Source organism: Pongo abelii, chromosome X (genome assembly GCF_028885655.2).
Source record: "Pongo abelii isolate AG06213 chromosome X, NHGRI_mPonAbe1-v2.0_pri, whole genome shotgun sequence".
NCBI classification, from domain to species: Eukaryota; Metazoa; Chordata; class Mammalia; order Primates; family Hominidae; genus Pongo; species Pongo abelii.
Genome location: NC_072008.2, coordinates 157,184,841 through 157,207,652, shown reverse-complemented (window position 1 = coordinate 157,207,652; position 22,812 = coordinate 157,184,841). Strand labels below are relative to the sequence as shown.

The 22,812-nt window shown below is 41.9% G+C and overlaps 1 protein-coding gene across 3 annotated transcripts in view; it reads right to left on the bottom strand.

The window, feature by feature from the left end:
* The window catches only part of MTMR1 (myotubularin related protein 1), a 73,561-nt gene that overhangs the window by 18,998 nt on the left and 31,751 nt on the right, over positions 1-22,812 (bottom strand). For all 3 annotated transcript variants that reach the window (XM_009235368.4, XM_054545196.2, XM_009235369.4), the window contains 9 exons: positions 19,199-19,293; positions 18,717-18,824; positions 15,897-15,998; positions 15,499-15,582; positions 14,485-14,634; positions 13,373-13,561; positions 9,336-9,521; positions 8,552-8,758; positions 1,592-1,684 (listed from right to left, as the gene is read on the bottom strand). In XM_009235368.4, the coding sequence (XP_009233643.1) occupies positions 1,592-1,684; positions 8,552-8,758; positions 9,336-9,521; positions 13,373-13,561; positions 14,485-14,634; positions 15,499-15,582; positions 15,897-15,998; positions 18,717-18,824; positions 19,199-19,293 (1,214 nt within the window). The remainder of the gene's footprint in view (positions 1-1,591; positions 1,685-8,551; positions 8,759-9,335; positions 9,522-13,372; positions 13,562-14,484; positions 14,635-15,498; positions 15,583-15,896; positions 15,999-18,716; positions 18,825-19,198; positions 19,294-22,812) is intronic.

The window sequence follows — 22,812 nt, the reverse complement described above, 5'->3', positions numbered from 1 at the left end:
CAGAATCTGCATTTCAATAAGAGTCCCAGGGGATTTGTGTGCTCATTAAGGTTTGAGCAGTGTTGGTCTACAGCAATGGTCTCAGAGTTGAGCATCTATCAGCCCCCAGAAGGGCTTGTGGAACCAGAGGGCTGGGCCCCACACCCAGAGCACTGGCAGGTCGTCAGTGAGGCCGAAGATTGGTGTCTCTAACAAGTTCTCCGGACCACATTTGGAGCACTAAGCTAGATCACTGGTTGTCAAACTCATTTGCACATCTGAATCACCTGGGGAACTTTTACACACACCTGAGCCTGTCTCCAGGCTCACAGGAAGAAGGTTCCCAGGGGCTGGCTGTGCGCACTCAAGGTGGAGAGCCATCTTCTGAGTTCTCCAGGTCCTCCTCAGGGCAGAGCTGCTGGGGAGCGGGACAGCACAGGCAGCATCGTGACCATCAACCTTCTTTCTGCCCCAACACACACTGCCATCAGTAACAGTAGCTCTCAGTGGGGAAACAGGCCTAGTATTTCACAGACTTTCTGCAGTAGGGAGGCAGATGTCCTCTGAAAAGGCCCTGGGCTGATGGTGATAAGGCTGCGGGAGGATCAATCAAGAGCAGCAGGGCTGTTGGTAGAATCCCTGCAGATCACCGGCAGTGTCCTGGCTGCTTCCCTTCCCCATGACTGAAGCAGCCAAGGCCAGAGCTCTTGGTGAATGACTAGCAAGAGAAGGCTCAGACCCCGGATCTCAGCCCCCTAACTTGTTCTGTACCCCATAGCCCCACCCTCAGCCAGGCTGTGCAGCAGGCACTGGGGAAACTACTCTCTTTTGCCTCTCTCTCTCTCTGGTTCCAGGTCCATTGCCCTGGCACTGTCTCTTATCATAAGGATAGGAGACCAAACTCAGGTTTAGATGTTGGAGATGAGGGGGAAAACAACAACAACAACAACAACAACAAAACAGTGCAGGAACTATGGCCTTATGGCCTACTTTGAACTGAAGCCAAAGGGCCTGACCAGCTCAAGGGAAGGGGATCCCTAGATGGCTCCCTTGTTTACCAGGGCCCCGCGTGTTGGGGTTTGGGAACTACGCACCAGCTAATAGCAAAATGCTATGCAGCTTCCTCTATGCCATTGGTTCTTGGACACTCATTTCCCTCAGTGACCTTGGGGGTGGGAGAGGCTCTGGACTGGGGCAGAGTGTGGAGATTCCTGGATTGCCTGGTCTAATCCCATGTACTAGCAGTTCATTCCCATCCTCATTTCTAACATCTGGCCAAATCTTAGATGAACTGCTCAGCAGGAGACTGTACTTCCTTAACCTTTTGAAGGGGAGCAAAAGCAGCAGAATCTATAGAGGAGTAGGGCCTTGGTTTGGACCTAGTGGACAAGATGATTGATAAAAACCATTTGCAAAGACAAGTAACTTTTGGTGTGAAATTGGTTGTTTCTAATGTTCTGCTTATATTTCTAAGTGAATTAGAATCAAATTGTGTTAAATAATGGGGTCATATTTTACACAAATTCATCTTGAATGAAACAGCAATAATAGTTTAATCTTTAAGATATATTTAAAGCAAAGACTACATAGAAATATACTTGAAATCTCTCACCTGTCTTGTCATTTGCCAAACACAATCAATAAACTGCAGAAATATAGGAGATCGGTCAGCATCCGCATGGTTGTCATTACCATGGCCCAGTCGCTGAACAGAAACAGAAGGTTAAACGTTTTAACGTATGTTACAGTCCTCTTGAAAGTCACTGTAAGTTGTCCAGTGGTAAGAATCACATCTCATCGGGCCTAATAGAATTCCTGGCACATAACAGGCACTCAAAAATGTCTATCAAATCGAAATGACTTCCATTAGTTTTAGAAAACAAAATTCCAGTTTACAGTATTTTTACATGTTGTTTTATAATTTCTCTTTAATATAGTTGATATCAAGAAAGTATAAGCAACTAGCTAGCAAACTTTTCAGTTAAAATGGTAGGGTCAAGACCAGCCACCACACTAAGTGTACAGTGTCAACGTAGGATGCCAATTAGCAGTTCATAAAGCACATTATGAATGCCATTTTCTCTACAAGTATAAAAACATTTTTTCCATTTTTCAGAAATGTCAGGAAGTCTGAGAATCAAAATAATGATTAGCAATCTACAACTTTTAACCAATTCTTCATGACTCAGAGAATCCCAACAACTCAATCTTGAAATGGTAAAGGTGGGGTCCTTGCTTAAGGCAGTCCAGTATTGTATTTCATATCTTTTGATACTTTATATCAATAGATTCATACCAAAAGGTAAGAGATAGTATTCTCAAATACATAAATAGGATTGCCAAAAAACTGAAAATGCCACAAGTAAAAAGACAGCTGAAGGGTGAGGATTCTAAGAGAAGCTTCAAATAATTTGACTATGAGCAAAAGGATGTGGGGGGAAAACTCATTACGAAAATACAAAGCAATCACTTAGAAAGAGCAAAAATACTCTATGAAATTGCCACCTGGAAAGATATGAAAACAAAGAAATGACAAAATCAATATTAACATCTCAGAGTAACAGTGTATTACCTTCTTTTATAACAAAAATTTTAATTGTGGTGAAATACACATGACATATAATTTATCACTTGAACCATTATTTTTATTTTTATTTTTTAGAGACAGGGGCTCACTCTGTGACCCAGGCTGGAGTGCAGTGACACGAGCATAGCCTGCTGCAGCCTCTAACTCCTGGGCTCAAGTGATTCTCCCACTTCAGCCTCCAGAGTGGCTGGGACTATAGGTGTGAGCCACCATGCCCAGCTAATTCTTTATTTTGTAGAGATGGGGGTCTCACTATACTGCCCAGGCTGGTCTTGAACTCCTGACCGCAAGAGATCCTCCCACCTCAGCCTCCCAAAATGCTAAGAATTACAAGCATGAGCCACTGCATCCAATCTCATCTTAATCATTTTTAAGTGTCCAGTTCAGTGGCATCAAGCATACTCATGTTATTATGCAACCATCACCATTTCTAGAACTTGTTAATCTTTCCAAACAGAAACTCTATACCCATTAATCACTAACTCCCCATTCCCCAGCTCCTAGCCCCTGGCAATGGCCATTTTACTTTTTGTCTCTATGAATTTGATTATTCTAGCTTCTTCATATAAGTGGAAACATAAATATTTGTCCTTTTGTGGCTAGCTTATTTTGCTGAGCATGTTTTCTTTTTTTTTTTGAGACGGAGTCTCACTCTGTCGCCCAGGCTGGAGTGCAGTGACGCAATCTTGGCTCACTGCAAGCTCTGCCTCTCAGATTCACGCCATTCTCCTGCCTCAGCCTCCCGAGTAGCTGGGACTACAGGCGCCCGCACCACGCCCGGCTAATTTTTTTGTATTTTTAGTAGAGACGGGGTTTCACCGTGTTAGTCAGGATGGTCTCGATCTCCTGACCTCGTGACCCGCCCATCTCGGCCTCCCAAAGTGCTGGGATTACAGGCGTGAGCCACCGCACCTGGCCTGCTGAGCATGTTTTCAAGGTTCATCCATGTTATAGCACATGTCAGAATTTCCTTTTTTAAGACTAACATTGCACTGTATAATCATGTGCCACATAATGACGTTTCAGTCAATGATGACTGCATATCCAATGGTGGTCCCATAAGGCTATAATATCATATTTTTACTGTACCTTTTCTACGTTTAGATACAGAAACACTTACCATGGTATTACAGTTGCCTACGGTATTCAGTATAGTCACATTGCCACACAGGTTTGTAGCCTAGGAGTAACAGGCTGTACCAGATAGCCTAGATGTTAGCAGGTTATCCATCTAGGTTTCTGTAAGGTACAGTCTATGATGTCCACACAATTACAAAATCACCTAATGATGCATTTCTCAGAATGTATCCTCATCATCACACACCACATGACTGTATATAAAGACCACATTTTGTTTATCCATTCGTCTGCTGATGGACACTGGGGTTGCTTCCACCTTTGGGCTACTGTGAATAAAGCTACTATGGACACCGATGTACAAATATCGGTTTGGGCCCCTGCTTTCCCTTCTTTGGGGTATATACCCATCAGCGGAATTGTCAGATCATGTGGTAGTTCCACGTTTAATTTTGTGAGTATCCGCCATTCTGTTCTCCATAGTAGCTCCATGCATTGCTCCACTATAAAATCACTTGTAGGACCTGCTGTTCAGTATTTAAGGCACCTAGGGAACTGTTTTACACTGACAGTTCACAATTTAGGATCTTCTTTCAACAGATAGCCATGGAACTCCCATGGCGTGTGCAAGGCATCATGCCTGGCCCTCAGAATGTCAGGCATTGTCATGGTGTCTGGTAGAGGCCCGGTCCTTGGCTAGGCCCCTAGGAGACCAAAGCAAATGAGACGCTGTACTTGTGCTTGATGAATAAGTCATTTGTGGTCTAGTCAAGGGACAAAGATGTATAAATCATAAGGGCAATAAGGTGTTCCAAGGGCTTCCAAGTATGCAGTGGGTATGGTGGGAGCACAAGGGAATGAGTGAGCCATCCTAGGATGGGGTAGGGGAAGGAACAGGGAGGGACAGTCATGCGAGTCATAGTCATGAAGGACATTTCATTTGAGATAAACCTTGAAGGACAGGGAGATGCCTGCTTCCTAGGTAGCCAGGAATTGATAACCGGTGGGAATGTGGTGGGGAACACTAAGGAAGCCACAAGTAGCTGGGCACAGCTGAGGCTTAGATGGGGCAAGGGAAAGAAGATGAGAGATGAGGCTGGAGATGTAGCTAGGGCCAGATTACCAAGGGCTTTGAGTGCACACTGAGGAGTTTGCTCATAAACCTGTGAGCTACAGGAAGGTGCTGAGGGACTCACACTGTGGAGTGGCAGCATCCAATCTGTTGTTTGGAATGCTCCATCTGGCTCCAGTGGGGACGACAGATTAGACAGAGCTAGGTTGCAGAAAGGCTACTGCTATTGTTGGGATGTTTGTCCTCCTAAACCTCGTGTTGAAATTTGATCCCCAATGTTGGAGGTGGAGCCTAATGGGAGGTGTTGGGTCATGGGGGTGGATCCCTCATAAATAAATTAATCCCTCCTTGGATGGGGGAGTGTGTGAGTGAGTTCTCTATTAGTTCCCGAGAGAGTTGGTTGTTACAAAGGGCCTGGCACCCTCTCCCCTCTCTCTTGCTTCCTCTCTCACCATGTGATCTCTACACACTGGCTCCCCTTTACCTTCCACCATGAGTGGAAGCAGCCTGAGGCCCTCACCAGAAGCAGATGCCGGCACCATGCTTCTTGTACAGCCTGCAGAATCGTGAGCCAAATAAATTTCTTTTCTTCTTTCTAAATTACCCAGCCTCAGGTATTCCATTGTAAAAACACAAACAGACTAGGACAGCCACCTAGGAGACTGCCTAAGGGGGTTGATAAGGCCTCAGTTACAGGAGCATCAGGGGCAATGGAGATGAGATCACAGATTCGCTATCCATATATTCAAAGTTATGGGACTGGCTGAGATCACTAACAGGTTAACCACAAAGAGAAGAAAAATGATCCAAGGACTCATCCCTGGAACACCCCAACATTAAGAGGTTGGGAAGATGAGGGAAGACCTGAAAGTTGGAGGAAATTCAAAAGGTCATAGAAACCTAGAAGCCGAATGAAGAAAGTGTTTGGAAGAAAGGAAGAATCAACAGCATCGAATGCTTAGGCCAAATAAAACAAGTGATGACTGTGACAAGACCAGATTGAGGGGGGCATTGTGAGAAGGAACCCTAGCTGAAGTGCTTTCAAGACAGTCTGGAAGGAGAGAAATAGTGATAGTGAGTACAGACAACAGTTTTGAGGAGATTGTTGTAAAGAAGAGCAGAGAATCAGGGTGACAGCTGAGGAGGGCTGTGGGGTCAAGAGGGTTTTTGTTTTAGGATATAACAGAATGTCTCTACACCAATGGGAATGATCTAGGGAAGAGGGGGGAATGGAGGCAGGATAAAGGGAAGAACAATTAGAAAGTTCCATGATGGAGGCAAGCAGGCAAGGGCAGGATCAGCCTCAGCTGGAAGCCCTAATGGCTCAATCACAGAACTCCAGGTAAAGTAGAGTACACAGATCCAGAGGGTGGGTGGTTGCAGGCTTGAAATCACTGTTTAAAGACTGGCTCCACCCTAACTAGCTGTTTGACTTTAGGCAGATAACACACACTCTTGAAACCTCAGTTTCCCCATCTGTCAATGAGAGTACTATCAGGATTAAACAAGATGCTGCACGTTAACAGTGTCAAACACATAGTGGTGGCTTAGTAAATTGAGGCCATTAGGAATCTGATAGTCCTATTGGCTTCACTGTGGCCATGGTGCAGTGAGCCCCAGCATTAGCAAGTAGGGATGGGAGCAGGGCACTGTAGGCACACCCTGATGCATGCACCTCTGCTCAGTCCCAGTACATGCTGCCATCGCTGGCATCTCGCTAGACAGCCTTCACCACTACCCCTCTGGCAAAGCACCCATTCAAGCTTTCTCTCCCCTAGGACATACAGTTTGGGGAGGAAGGTAGAAGGCAGTGGCCTCTGAGTCTTCTGAGATGGCCCAGTACAAACATCTGGGAAGATTCCACACACTCTCTCTTCCTTACCGAGACCAGCCTTTGCTGAGGGGGTAAGAAACAAAGGAATTGGTGATGTTGTTTAAAACTTCCCTGGCACTTAGCATGGGCCAAGCACTGCCCTAAACATTTGACACGTATAAATTCATTTCTCCCACACAATGCCCCATTTCAGAGAGGAGGGAATCAAGGTAAGAGAGGGGAAGGAACATGTCCAGGGATCTGCCAGTAGCTCCCAAAGGGCATGCAGCTCAGAGACTGTGGACTTGTCCCTTCTCTCTGGGAGGTCCTCTTGCAGGCGCTCCACCCCAGGAGTGCAGGGACAGCTGGAAGCTTGGCACACTCACACCAAAGCCAATGAAATCCTTGCATTACCCATCTTCCTGCTTTCCATAGCAAGTCTAATGGCGACTTCAGGAGTATTCCCATTCAATGCACAGTTCAGATAGATCCCTAACAGCTCAATGGCCTAGACAGACCAGAAGTAGCTGCCAGTTGGACTAAAACACAAATGGCAGCCCAAGAATGCCCTACCAGATGACCTCGCAATTTCACTCCTAGGTATATAACCCCCTAGATTGTAAGCAAGTTGTTATAGGCTGAATTGTGATCCCCAAAATTGAGGCCTGAACATTCGGTAGCTCAGGAATGTGTCCATATTTGGAGACAGGGCCTTTAAAGAGGTGATGAAGTTCAAATGAGGGCACTGAAGTGGGCCCTAAGCCAGTCTCACTGGTATCCTTATGAGATGAGGACATTTGGCCACCCAGAGAGACAGCAGGGGTGTCCAGTAGCTCCCAAAGGGAAGAAAGACCTTGTGAAGAGGTAGCCAGAGGGTGGCCATATGCAAGAAAAGAAGGGAGACCTCAAGAGAAATCAATCCTGCTGGGACCTTGATTTTGGACTTCCAGCCTCCAGAATTAGGAGAAAATTAATTTCTGTTGTTTCAACCATGCAGTCTGTGGCACCTTGTTATGGCAAAAACTTATATACTAACATTCACGCAGTATTCTTCACAATAGCAAAGGTGGCAACAACCCAAGCATCCATCAGCAGATGAACAGATAAACAACAAGTGGTTATACACACAAGGGAATACTATTCAGCTATAAAAAATAATGAAAATTTGATATTTGTCACAACATGGATGAACCTTGAAAATATTATACTTAGTGAAGTAACTCAGTCATGGGAGGACAAATACTGTAGGATTCCACTTACATGAAGTACTTAGAAAAGGCAAATGTATATGAAGACAGAAATATTAGTGGTTGTCAGGGGCTGGGGGAAGTGAGGAATGACTGTTTAATGTGTACAGCATTTCCTTTTGAGGTGAAGAGTATGGTTTTTGTTTTGTTTTGTTTTTTTGAGACGGAGTTTTGCTCTGTTGCCCGGGCTGGAGTGCAGTGGCATGACCTCGGCTCACTGCAACCTCTGCCTCCCGGGTTCAAGCAATTATCCTGCCTCAGCCTACTGAGTAGCTGGGACTACAGGCGCCCGCTAACACATCTGGCTAATTTTTGTATTTTTAGTAGAGACGGGGTTTCACCATGTTGGCCAGGCTAGTCTCGAACTCCTGACCTCAGGTGATCCGCCTGTCTGGGCCTCCCAAAGAGCTGGGATTACAGGCATGAGCCACTGCGCCTGGCCAGAGTATGTTTTGAAACTAGAGGTGATGGTTACATAATACTGTGAATCTACTAAAGGACACCAAATTGAGCATTTTAAATGGTTAATTCTATGTTATATGAATTTTACCTCAATTTTTTAAAAAGGCATAACTACACTAAAATAAAAACGCCCTATGAGGAACATACAATGCCTGAGGTCCATGTATTTTATTATGGCAATTCAGGTCTGATATGATACAGAGGAGAAAGCCTGCACGTGTGTGTGTGTATGCGCTTATATGTGTCACACATGACGTTTACATCCATATGATACAGCAAAACAGTCCAGCATAAACCTCACTGTCTGAACTTACCAGTGCAAACCTGTGTCCAAAGCTTATCCACTCCTTTTCTACGAGAGTTTCAAATCCTTTAATGGTCCTGTAGTAACTGTCCAACATTAGCATAGCCAGAGATGTGAGCTGGGCTGTTCGGTCCCAACCGTCGCTGCAATGCACCACCACAGATGTTTTCCCAGATTCTATTTTATCAGCAATTCTTACTGCCCCAGCAAGCAGCATCTTCAGAAAAAAAAAAAAAAAAAAAAAAAGGCACATTAGACCAGGCTACATTGAATTTCAATTAAATGTAAAACAATGTAAAATAATTCTGGGGAGAGCTTTGGAAGTTCTGGTCAATACACCAAACAAGAATGGCATGCAATCAGCTGAGAATCACTAGGAAATATTAGCATCACATTAAAAAAATAAAAAGAAAAGAAAAAAATCTTATACTGGAGAAAAGCTACAGGAGTAAATATGGTTCCTTATTAAAGGGCCACAAAGTTCTTTAAAAGCCTGACCTAAGGCAAGCATTTTCCCCTTTTCACTATGTCACAAAAGCCCTCCACAAAGACCCCAGTCTGATGCTGTCCCTGGAAACTGCGATGGCACATGTATACATATGTAACTAACCTGCACATTGCACACATGTACCATAAAACCTAAAGTATAATTAAAAAAAAAAAATCAAAAAAAAAAAAAAAAAAAAAAGAAAGTTCATGCACACAGCCAAGAAGCACTTGGAGATATATGTATTTATGGCACAGGCACAAAGAAGTCTTAACTGGAAAGCATATAAAGTACTGGATCTCTTTACCCTTATATATTCCAGCCAATGTGTCCCATCCACATTGGAGAGCCACCGTGCCTCATCGATCGAAGGGTACACAATCTCTTTTAATTTGCGTAGTGACTCTCGCATGACATGAATGTTGTGGATTTCCAAGAACACAAGTTCTGCGTTTGGGTAAGCACTTTCACTTTCATATCCTCCACCCTTTGTCTATGAAAAACAAAAGAAATACATCACATTATCTGGAATTAACTTTTCTATTCTTTCTAGTGCTATGAGATACAGACCACTAAAGAAGCAACAAACTCATCTGCAAATAAACCTCCTATATCCTTGTATGAGTTTCCTAGGGCTGCTGGAAAAAGAACCACAAACTCAGTGGCTTAAAACAACAGAAGTTTATTCTCTCCTGGTTCTGGAGGCTGGAAGTCTGAATTCAAGCAGTGCCATGCTTCCTCCGAACACTCTAGGGAAGGATCCTTCCTCGGCTCTCCCAGGTTCCGATAGCCCCAGGTGTTCTTGGCTTATACACACATCATTCTGATCGCTGCCTCCATTTCCACCTGACCTTCTTTCCTTTGTCTGTGTCTGTCTCTTCTCCTCTTCTTCTAAGGACACAGTCATCTGGCTTAACCCCCACCCCCAATTCAATATGACCACATCCTAACTTAATTACATTTACAAAGACCCTATTGTGAAATAAGGCCACATTTATAGGTACTTGGAGTTAGGACTGCAACATATCTGAGCTAACACTGGGATGTGCTTAAGGAACTGAAAAGAACCTCACATAGCTGAGACATGGACCTGGAAGATGTGACGAGACAGGAAGGAAAGGACCCGTGGGTGGAGGGCTTTGGAGACCCTGTTCAGGAACCTGAATATCACTGTCTTGCGGCTCTGAGGGATGTGCACAGAGTTGTCCACTGAGAAAATCACTCTGTACAACATGGTGACTACAGTCAATAACAATGTAGTCTGTATTTGAAAATTGCTGAGAGAGTAGATTTTAAGTGTTCTCACCACAAAAAATGGTGTGTTAATTAGCTTGATTTAGCCATTCCACAATGTGTACACAATCAAAATACCACGTTGTACACCATAAATATATACAATTCATTTATCAATTGAAATAGTAACAAGTTTTTTTTTTTAAAAAAAGATCACTCTGGTCATAATGTGGAGATGAGATTGCAGGGTGTGAGGCAGAAGTCCAATTTCAAGGTTCCTGCTGTAGGTGAGGTAAGAGATGATGGGTCGTCCAAAAACTAGAAGAGGGGGGCATACTTCCTAGTTCATTCCATGAGGCTAGCTGTATCCTGATACCAAAGCTAGACAAAGACATCACAAGAAGAGAAAACCACAGATTAACATCCCTTATGAAAATACATGCAAATATCCTCAACAAAATACTAGCAAACCCAATCCAAGAGTATATGAAGGGGACTGATTACATACCATGAACTGGTGGGATTTATTCCAGGAACGTAAGGAGGTTTTATTAGCTTCCTAAGGGTGCTATCACAAACTGGGGGACTTAAAACAACATAAAATTTATTCTCTCACAGTTCTGGAGGCTGAAAGTCTGAGATCAGGGTGCTGGCAGAGTTGGTTCCTTTAGGAGGGTATAGGGAAGAATCTGTTCCATGTCTCTCTCTTAGCTTCTGGTGGTTGCTGGAAGTCCTTGGCACTCCTCAGCTTCTAGCTGCATCATTTAAATCTCTGCCTCTATTGCCACATCACCATCTTCCTTCTGTGTGTGCCTGTGTCTCTACATGGCTTCCTTATACGGACACTAGGCACTGGATTTAGGGCCAACCCTACTCCAAGATGACTTCATCATAATTAATACATCTGCAAAGATCCTATTTCTAAATAAGGTCACATTCTGAGGTTCCAGTTGGACAAACTTTTGGGAGACATTTTTCAATCCACTACAGTGGTTCAACATATAAAAATCAAGCAATGTAATACCAATGCAAGAAGATGATATGAAAGGCAGCCAGACTGGAAAGGAAGAAGTCACATTATCTCGATTTGCATATGACATAATCTTATATATAAAGAACCAATGGAGACCTAGAAAATACTCTGTTTCCTAGACACATATACTGCCATAGTTAAAATTATTCTAGATATACAATTTAGTGTCCTGTCTCTATCTCTCCTGCATGGGATAAAACACAATGAACTGCCCTCACCCTGTTGGCTAGTCTGAAGATGGCCTCCATCGATATGGCTTTTCTCACATATTGTAATTCCTTGGGATATGGTGGTGACAGGTAGGAGGCAGAGATGTAGAAAGACTGATGCAGCTAATGATCCAGATGTGGGGAGCAAGGGGGCCTCACTGAGGGATGCCTCCCTGTGGTAGGCTGAAAAGTGGCCCTGCCAAAGACATCCACATCGAATCCCTGGCAATGGTGAATGTGACCTTATTTGAAGAGAAGGTCTGTGCAGATGTTTAAGGATCCTGAGATTTGCAGATGTGTTTAAGGATTCCAAGATTAACTGAAAAGAGGGTCTTTGCAGATGTGTTTAAGGATCCAGGATTATTTCAGGTGGAACCTAAATGTCACCACAAGTGTCATTAGAAGAGAAAGGAGGAGACACAGAAACCCAGAGCAAGAGAGGGTCATGTAATGACGGAAGAAGAGATTGGAGTGATGTGGCTGCAAGCACAGGAAGGCTGGGGCAGCCACCCCATGCTGGAAGAGGCAAGGAACAGATTCTCCCCTGGAACCTTCAGAGGGAGCAGAATTGGCCTCCAGAATTGTGATCAATACATTTCTGGTGCTGTAAGCCGCCAAGGTGGTAGTAATTTGTATGACAGCCTCAGAAAACTAATACTTCCCCATCTTCCTCCCTGCCCTGTTCCTCTCCCAGTCTTCCCCATCTCAGTAACAGACACCACTATTCACCCTCCAGTCAGACACCTGGGCAGCCCCCTTGACTACAGGGGTGGCGAGCTTATCAGCATCATGTACTGTGCCCTGAGGATGCACTCACCACTGTGCTAAGTCATTTACATGCATTCTTCTCACTGAATTTTAATCCTCACACAACCCATGACATGAGACACTGACATTATCTCCTGTTTTACAGAAGAGGAACCTGAGGCACAGAGAGAGGTTAAGTAACCAGCTCGGGATTCTAGAGCACCAAGTGGCAGAACCTGGAGGAAAACCCAGGTGTGACTGATTCCAAAGCCAAGGGGTCTCACCAACTTGCCATCCTGCCTCTCAGGCCAGTTGGAATATATGGAGGGTTTGTGGTCTGGGAAACAGCCAAGCAGAGATGTCAACCATACAATGGGATAGAAATCCAGTCTCAACCTTAGGAGGGATCAGGACAGGAGAGAAACTGCAGTGTCAAGCTCAAGTTGAACTCAGCATACAGTGTTTAAAGCCGTGCCATCAGAGATGGCCCCAGGAGTCTGTGTAGAGCAAAGAGGACCCCAGACCAAGTTCGAGGAGCAATGCCATTTGAAGACTGGGAAGAGAAATCAGTGAAGGAGATGGAGAAGGCCAGGCTGAAGAGCGAGAGAAACTCAGGGTGTGATATTATGAAAGTCATGGGAACGGAGGTGTTTTTAACCATGTCTCACTGCCACCCGAGGTACACTACACAGGTGCTCCATGAGATTTGTGGAAACTTTGTACATTTACACATTTCACATGGCTGATTCCATTCTAAAAGAAATTCAGACCAGACATGAGTTAATCAACTAACCACTATATTTCTTAAACGGACTTCCAAGGACCTCACGATCATTTTATTAAAATGCTAAATCCTTTAGATGATAATTGTCTTTCTAGGTCTTTGCTTAATTGATTTAGCAGACAGGATATTGTAGAGAGGCAATGAAACAGACAAGATCCCAACCCATGTGAGACACCAAACACAGCCCAAGGAGCATACACCAGGGAGGAATAGCTATGGACTCCAAATGATTCTAACTTCAGGTGGTGAGGAAATCAATGAGTTATTCCAACTGCATAATGATTTACAGACAGGACATGAAAATATCCAGTGTTTCTGCAATGCTATTAAGAATATACCTTGTTGGTATCAGCGACACTGTTTTGTCGAGCATCAAAGATGATAAGCTTGTGTGACTGTGCGTTAGCATCCATTATTGTTTGCAAGTATTTTTCATCCTCTTTGCAGCGCTTATCATTGGGACCCACAAGTGGCTGGCTGCAACGGGTAATCGTTGCTTGACTTTCCGGATGAATCCATGACAACACCTAGTGTTTTTAAGCAACAAATATTAGTACAGTTCCTAAAGCAATGTATGCTCTAATTACCTGCTAGGAAAAACAAGTTCCCTTCTCAAGCACGGTCTCTTATACATATTTTCTTCAAAAGTGAGAGTGGGCAGGCCAATCGCAGCATTGTAGTGGCCATCAGACTCCATGTTTTGGTCAGGATGAAACAATTCTGACTACATGAGCTCTAAAAATCCCCTTCCACCCCCAAAATTCTATGATTCTAAGAAAAACAAATCCTAAATCAAACTATTACTAAAATCTAGCCCCATTCCAATTTGATTGACTAATTTTACCTTGTCTCCTAATTTTAAAAACATCTTTGTATCTCAACAATAATATACGTGGCAGGGTAAGGACAAAGTGAATATACAGTCTCTTATAAAATCTGACACTCTGCCACCCCACCTCTCCTTTTCCTCCAGTGGCCAAGTGACTCAGGATTACACCAGATGCAAACTCTGGGCTCAAACCATTACTCCCAGCTGTCTGCTACTACTTCTGTAATGATGTCCCTCCCACGCAGCTATGGCATCATGCTCAGTATCTAAGAAAGAAGCATTTTCTCTAGGATGATTCAGTGAAAACAGCAATGCCAATTGGTAATACAATAGCATGCTAACTTGTTGTTGCTACTCCTTTGTCATTCTCTACTACTTTTTGAGGGTATGACTGAAGTTACCCTTATACTTAGTTATAGGAAATCGTAAAAGAGGGAGTCATAGCAAACAGATTGTTTATATAATTAGGTATTTGTTGAGAATCAAAGGTATGTTCAGGTTTATAAGCTTATTTTTCTGCTTTCCATTTTTGTTCACTAGATTCTTTTTTGTCTTAAATCTCTCCATGTTAGATCTAACGCAATATATATTCCTATATAAATGACAATGTTTATTACTTACAGGGACTCTGCCTTTTGCTCGAAAAGCTGCCACTTTTGAAAGGTCATCATCTTTTACACTAGTTGGCACAACAATGATGGCAGGGTAGGTGTCACAGAACTCATAATTACTGTTTATTTTGGATATTTTCCAACTCTCATTTGGCAAGCCCTGTAAGGTGTTGGAGAAAGAAGAAGAGGGGGAAATGCATGACTTTACACTTTGAAAAAGTACTACGCATGAAGTACATCCATTTTGTATTTGCAACTAAAATCCATTTATAATTTGTTGTTTATTGTAACTTAAAAGTCAATATATATATTTATTTGGTAAAACCCATTTCCTAGATATTTCTAAAAATCTAAAGAAGCATAAGAATATCCAAACCATACTAAAACATGAAAATTATACACTAGAATCACATTTCTATATATTTCTTGTCCTATTTTCTATAAATAATGAGCTCAGTGTTATTTTTGAGAATATACTCAAAAGTCCTTTAGAAACACAGATACTTCTTACAAATGTCTAAAATAAGTAACGTAAAACATTATACCAAATATAAGGTAGAGACAACGTCATGAAACAAACGTCATGAAAATACGATCTTAGTGGAATAATTTGAAGCTGACAATGCACTGAAGAGTTCCCAGACCCGGGAACACTGGATCAGACAGATGTAGTCACACCACAGGCTTCGAATCTAACTGTAGTCAGTGGTTTGGATCCTTACTCATCAATTCTTTACCAGAACATCTAATAAAAACCATCTGGCAAATTTGGTTTTTAAACCCGTCCTTGTCCTTGAGTCCCACTCACCCTCTGGAAACAGGGTGAACAAACAATGACAAAGTCTAAGGTTTGGCACAGGGAAAAGAGAGAATCAAGGAAAGATGGAGAACCTATAAGCTAGCAGTTAAACCTGTGCATAACTTGTTTGAAAAAGTTTCTTCTCCACCACATCATTTCTAACCTTTTAGAAGAGAAAAAGATGCTCAACCTATTATTTTCAGTTTGATAAGCAATATACTTTACCTGTCTCTTATATTCAGATACTGGATCATAAACTTTCCAGCCATTAATTGGAAATTTTTCTTTATAGCTGAATGCAAATAGTGCCTGGATACAAAAACCACAAAACACATATGTTACTATTTCTTTTTATATCATATACCCAATATTAAAGCTTTTCATTCTAATACGAGCTGAGTGTACTAAGATTCCTATTTTAGTCTGTAAATTGTACAGCAACAAAGTAGCAGCTTTTCTTAAGCATTACCCAGAACTGACAAATTTCAAATATTCTAATATTAGTCACCAACAGAGGAAAAAAGAGAGGGAAAAAAAAACCCTCTGGAAAAAGGAATAATTAAACATAGGATATTTGGACCCCCACAAATGCATGCAGAAAAGGTTTACTTTGGTGTATTTACCTGTCCGTTAGAAAGAGGAAATGCATGTTTATTGAGGTTTTCAAATATCCCTAGTTTACTCTGTTCTTCCTGTTTATAAGCAAGCCGCAAGTTCCTCATATCCTGTTAAACAATTAGCAAAACTCGGTTATTCAACATACATCAGGCACCTATAAGCCAGATACCGTGCCATAAATAAGGAAATTAATTTTTTTTATTCATTTCTCCTTTTATACTTTATCTTGCTCCAACGGCACAGTCTCCACTCATTGCAACCTCCGCCTCCCTGGTTCAAGCGATTCTCCTGCCGCAGGCTCCCGAGTAGCTGGGATTACAGGCACCCACCACCACTACCAGCTAATTTTTGCATTTTTAGTAGAGACAAGATTTCACTACATTGGTCAGGCTGGTCTCAAACTCCTGACCTCAGGTAATCCAACTGCCTCAGCCTTCCAAAGTGCTGGGATTACAGGCATGAGCTACTGCGCCTGGCCCCACTTATGTTGTCAAAGAAGGACTATACATACATTCTCATGTGCATAGGCTATCTGTAGAGGGTTACATTAGAAATCGGTCACAGTGGGTGCCTGAAATGAGTGGAACAGGGTGGCAGGGTGGTGGGTGGAAGGAGACTGATTTTTTACTATATACAGCTTTTGTATCTTTTGAATTGTATATCACCTGTTAAAAAATAAACCCCACACCTTGTAAGGCTCTTAGGCATGATCTGAGAAGGCTGGGAGCATGACCTTAGTAATTCTAGGTTAGAGAACATTTAAAGCAGTTGTTAGCAAATGCTCACCCCAGCCATAAAAATATCTTAGTAAAAGAGCCCCAGGACGCCTTCCTGAGCAACATAATTTCCTGCCATGCCTTCTCTCTAAGCTACATGGCTACACACACACCTTGGTGGTTGACTGAGCTGACTTGCTATTTAAGATTGCTTACAAGCTAAGGAAAGAGCACGTGCAAAGATTCTGGGATGGGGGTGTGTGTGTGATGGGTGTGTGTGGGTGTGTGTGTGTGTGATGGGTGTGTGTGTGATGGGTATGTGTGTGTGATGGGTGTGTGATGGGTGTGTGTGCGTGTGTGTGATGGGTGTGTGTGGGTGTGTGTGTGATGGGTGTGTGTGTGTGTCATGGGTGTGTGTGTGTGTGTGAGATGGGTGTGTGTGTGGGTGTGTGTGTGTGAGATGGGTGTGTGTGTGGGTGTGTGTGTGTGCGTGTGTGTGTGTGAGATGGGTGTGTGTGGGGGTGTGTGGGGGTGTGTGTGTGTGATGGGCATGTGTGTGTCATGGGTGTGTGTGTGTGTGTGTGTGTGAGGTGTGTGTGTGTGATGGGTGTGTGTGTGTGTGTGAGAGATGGGTGTGTGTGTGTGGGTGTGTGTGGGTGTGGGTGTGTGTGTGATGGGTGTGTGTGTGTGTGTGTGTCAAGTATGAACCACCAAAGGAAAGCCCATGTGACTGGGATGGCCAGAATGAGAGGAGGGCAGTTCGAGACGAAGCTGCAGAGGAAAGTGGGTCAGGCAGAGCAGTCTTGTAAGGAGAGTTTTTCCTCTAGTCTAAGGATAATGGGAAGATACTCAAGCGTCATGAGAAAGGGGACGACATGTTTCAAAATTGCAGAACCGATCAAGTCACCCCTCTGCTTGCCATCGTTCCATATGGGGAACCCTGCCTGAGAAGGACAGTTGTCAGGTAGTGCCTAAAGTGAGTTTAGTAAGCCAACAGATTCATGATCTGGAAGAGTAAAGCGTTCTTTGGAAAAAAAAAAATGGTTTTGAACACAGTCTAGGACCAACCAGAGGGAGCTATCCTCAGAGATTGAATCAAAACAAATAGATTGTAAGGAATCCTAACCCAAAATTTGGAAGGGGCGCTGATCATCCTGCAGGCAGGATCTCTTTTCTGGTACTTCAGGTAGGGTTTTTGGTAAACATTACCAAAGTCAAGTCACTGGGAATAAAATACATCAATTAAGAGTGGGTCCTACATGACTTCATGATTAAAGTTATCACACACATTTCTACTTAAATTATTAGAAGGGTACAAAATAAACAAATAAGCCCAGCTCAACATAAAAATTCCAACATAGCCAAGAAATTTAATCTCATTTTTAATCACAGAATTTATGGACCACTGCTCTCCCTTCAGAAAGTCTCTGACCATCCACATTGTTCTAAACGTAGTCTTAAAACAACAAACTGGGAAAATGTATTGATCTCTGCTTTTCACTTGATTTCTCTGAGATGTGACAAACAATCACTTAGGTTATAGGTCCACGTTAATTAGAAATACAGTCGGCCCTTCCTATCCATGGGTTCCACATCGGAGGATTCGAACAACTGCAGATAGAAAATATTTTTTAAAAGGATGGTTGCATTTGTGCTGAACATGCACAGACATTTTTTCTTGTCACTATTCCCTAAACAATACAGTATAACAACTATTTACATAGTGTTTACACTGTATTAGTTATTATAAGCAATATAGAGATGATTTAAAGTATACAGGAGAATGTTCTTAGGTTATATGCAAATACTACATCATTTGATATAAAGGACTTGGACATCCATGGATTTTGGTATCTGAGGCAGAGGTCCTGGAATCAATCCCCCACCGATACCAAGGGACAATTGTACTTCAATAGAAAAGGTTTACTTCAAAGGGTTACATAATAGTTTAAATTCGATAGGAGATTTGAAGAGGTTGCTATCCCGAAAACATTTGAGTTACTAGCAGTACAAATTATTCTACTGTCCAAAGACCATGAAGAGACTGAGGGAGAAAAAGTTCAGAGCTGATTGCCCTCTTTTAGTTTTCACTTGGCGTTTCTATTATACCTTGCACACTATCTCTATACCACAGGAATTGTCTCCGTGGCTCTGTGCTCCAATCTTCTCAACTCTGCTGATCACTCCAAGGGGAACATCAAGGATAAAATGCGGGTCCTAGGTTCAAAAATTAAGAAGAATGCCTATTAGTGTCAGTCAACAGTTTTCATATTTTAAGTCTTTGCTGGGTTACAAAACATGTTTGTTTACTTCGCATTTCCTCTTTGTCCCAGCTAAACTGAAGTCTGATTGATAGCATTCCTTATGAAATATATATTGAGACAACAATGGAATTTCCCCTCCAGGTTTAAGTGGTACTTTAACAGCCTTTGTTTTCAAGATACAAACATCTGTTTGCAAAAGTGTACATCTCAAAACCCAACCTGTGGTTATCTCAGGGTAATGGGATTGCAGGGGACTTTTTACTTTCTTCTTTTAGTGTTCTTTTAAAAGTGTTTCTTTTAAAATAAAACACACTTTAAAAAACTCACCCTCTCGACATTTTTGAAGTACAGCTTAAAGTCCGTCACTGTCAGCGTTCCACTCACTGCTCCCATAAATGGGCAGATATACATGACATCTTTCACTGAAAGAAAAAGGCCAAAGTAGCAACTACTGCCATAGACTTGTGCTTCCATAAAACTTAACACGAGTTTTCCAAATATATATTTGTGATTCCAGTTTTCTAGGAATTTTGTATTTTATAGGATTATATCAATTATGACTTTCAATATAGAAAGATACATAGTCTTCTAATAAATTTCAATTTTTTAAAACAAAATTCTGATTTGCTACTTAATGAGGTTTTAAGTAAAGGCCCTCATAATAAGTTATATTCTGTCATTTTTCCTAGGTAGTTAACATTTTCCCTGGGTGATAAATTAATCATATTCAAAACATTAATTAAACTCTGAAAACCCTGGGCTACCATTTCATGAATTACTGCTACTTAAAACTAATGAAAACTAAAGACTGTCTCCTAATGCATCTCCAAAGGAAACTCTTTTTACAGAAGACAAAACCTAGAACCACATCAATGAAGTGGAAAAAGACTTATTTCAAATTCCTTATCAGCTTATCAGTTTTAATTTTTTGTTAATATCTATTAAGTGCATGACATATTTAATTCCCATTAGTGTTAAGAAGCTCACTTCTATCACAAAGATACCACATCTTCATGTTTTCCCAGAGTGCCATTCCACTAGAATGACAAGAATATACATAGCTATACATGAGTCCAAGTGAGACAACAAAAGGCATTAACGTCATTGAACCAAATTCTCAAAATACTTCCATTTAACTTTTCTATACTCCTTATGTACTGAGAGCCTTCTATTGCTGGGATTCTGGGTATAATTGGAAACAGTTCCTGTCCATGAGCAGCCCATGACCTGTGAGAGATACCACACAGAAAAATCGCCATTATACTAGAGCAGAGGTCCCCAGCATTTTCGGCACCAGGGACTGGTTTCATGGAAGACAATCGTTCCATGGACCAGGGCAGAGGTAGGGGGATGGTTTCAGGATGAAACTGTTTCACCTCAGATTATCAGGCATTAGACCCTCATAAGGAGCATACAACCTAGATTCCTCACATGCCCAATTCACAATAGGGTTCACGCTCCTGTGAGAATCTAACGCCACCGCTGATCTGACAGTCTGACAGGAGACGGAGCTCAGGCGGTAATGCTCGCTAGCCCGCTGCTCACCTCCTGCTGTGCAGCCCCGTTCCTAACAGGCCATGGACCAGTGCTGATCCATGGCCCATGGGTTGGGGATCCCTGTGCTAGAGGCTGACAAAAGCTAAAATAACAATGTGAACACAAAGTATTACAATGGAAGTTCAGAAAAGGATCAACTTAACTCAATAAGAAAGTGGGTAGGGGGAGTAAGAGAAGGAAGGGAGGAAGGGCACAGTGATAAGTTGTTAGAGGTTAGTATGCCTGGATCAATGGGTGCAGTGAGGAGAGTGGAACATGAGGCCAGATAAGTTGGCAGGGAGCGGATTGGCAAGTGTTTCTGTAGGAGACTAAGGCATTATTATCATTATCCTTAAAAGATAACTGTTTAAACAAAAACAAAAACAATATATTATAGGGTTTATAACATATGTAAAAATAAAATGGATGACAACAACAGCATAAAGGGTAGGAGGGGACAAATGGGAGTATACTACTATAAGGTTCTTATCCTGTACAAGAAGCAGCATACAATCATTTGAAGGTAGACATAAAGATGTAAAATAACTAGTTATATAACAAAACAAACAATTACAGCTAATATGCAATCACAGGACATAAAATAGAATTCTAAAAAGTAAAAATCCCATAGTCTCAACCCAAAAGCTCCTTCAGCTGATAAACAACTTTGATAAAGTTTCAGGATACAAAATCAGCATACAAAAATCACTAGCATTCCTATACACCAACAACAGCCAGGCCAAGAGCCAAATCAGGAATGCAATCCCATTCACAATAGCCACAAAAAGAATAAAATACCTAGGAATATGGCTACCCAGGGAGGTGAAAGATCTGTACAATGAGAATTACAAAATACTGCTCGAAGAAATTAGAGATGACATAAACAAATGGAAACACATTCCATGCTCATGGATAGGAACAATCAATATCGTGAAAATGGCCATACTGCCCAAAGCAATTTATAGATTCAATGCTATTCCTATCAAACTACCAATGACATTCCCAGAACTAGAAAAAAACTATTTAAAAATTCATATGGAACCAAAAAGAATAGCCAAGGCAATCCTAAGCAAAAAGAACAAAGCTGGAGGCATCATGTTACCAGACTTCAAACTATACTACAGGCCCACAGTAACCAAAACAGCATGGTACTGGTACAAAAACAGACACACATAGACAAGTGGAACAGAATAGAGCGCCCAGAAATAAGGGTGCACACCTACAACCCTCTGATCTTCAACAAAAGCAAGCAATAGGGAAAGAATTCCTTATTCAACAAATGGTGCTGGGATAATTAGCTAGCTATATGCAGATGACTGAAACTGGATCCCTTCCTTACACCATGTACAAAAATCAATTCAAGATGGATTAGAGACTTAAATGTAAAACCCAAATCTATAAAAACCCTGGAAGACAACCTAGGCAGTACCATTCTGGACATAGGAACTGGCAAAGATTTCATGATAAAGATGCCAAAAGCAATCACAATAAAAGCAAAAGTTGACAAATGAAATCTAATGAAACTAAAGAGCTTCCGCACAGCAAAAGAAACTATCAACAAAGTAAACAGCCTACAGAATGGGAGAAAATATTTGCAAACTATGCATCTGACAAAGGTCTAATATCCAGCATCTATAAGGAATTTAACAAATTTACAAGAAAAAAAACAACCCCATTAAAAAGTGGGCAAAGGACAAGAATAGATACTTTTCAAAAGAAGACATACATGCAGCCAATAAGCATATGAAAAAAAAGCTCAGTATCACTAAACATTAGAGAAATGAAAATCAAAACCACAATGAGATACCATCTCACACCAGTCAGAATGGCTATTATCATATTAAAAAGTAAAAAAATAAATAAATAAATAAGAGATGATGAGGTTGCAGAAAAAAGGGAACACTTACACACTGTTGGTAAGAGTGTAAATTAGTTCAACCGTTGTGGAAAGCAGTGTGGTGATGCCTCAAGGAGCTAAAAATAGAACTACCATTTGACCCAGCAATCCCATTACTAGGTACATGCCCAAAGGAATATAAATTATTCTACCATAAAGACACACTCACGTGTACGTCCGCTGCAGCACTATTCACAATAGCAAAGTCATGGAATCAATCTAAATGCCCATCAATGCCAGATTGGATAAATAAAATATGGTACATATACACCACGGAATTTTGCAGCCATAAAAAAGGATGAGATCATGTCCTCCGCAGGAACATGGATGGAGCTGGAGGCCATCATCCTTAGCAAACTAACACAGGAACAGAAAACCAAATACTGTAGGTTCTCACTTATAAGTGGGAGCTAAATGATGAGAACAGACACAGACACGAAGAAGGGAACAACAGACATTGGGGCCTACTTGAAGGTGAAGGTTGAGAGGAGGGAGAGGATCAGAAAAA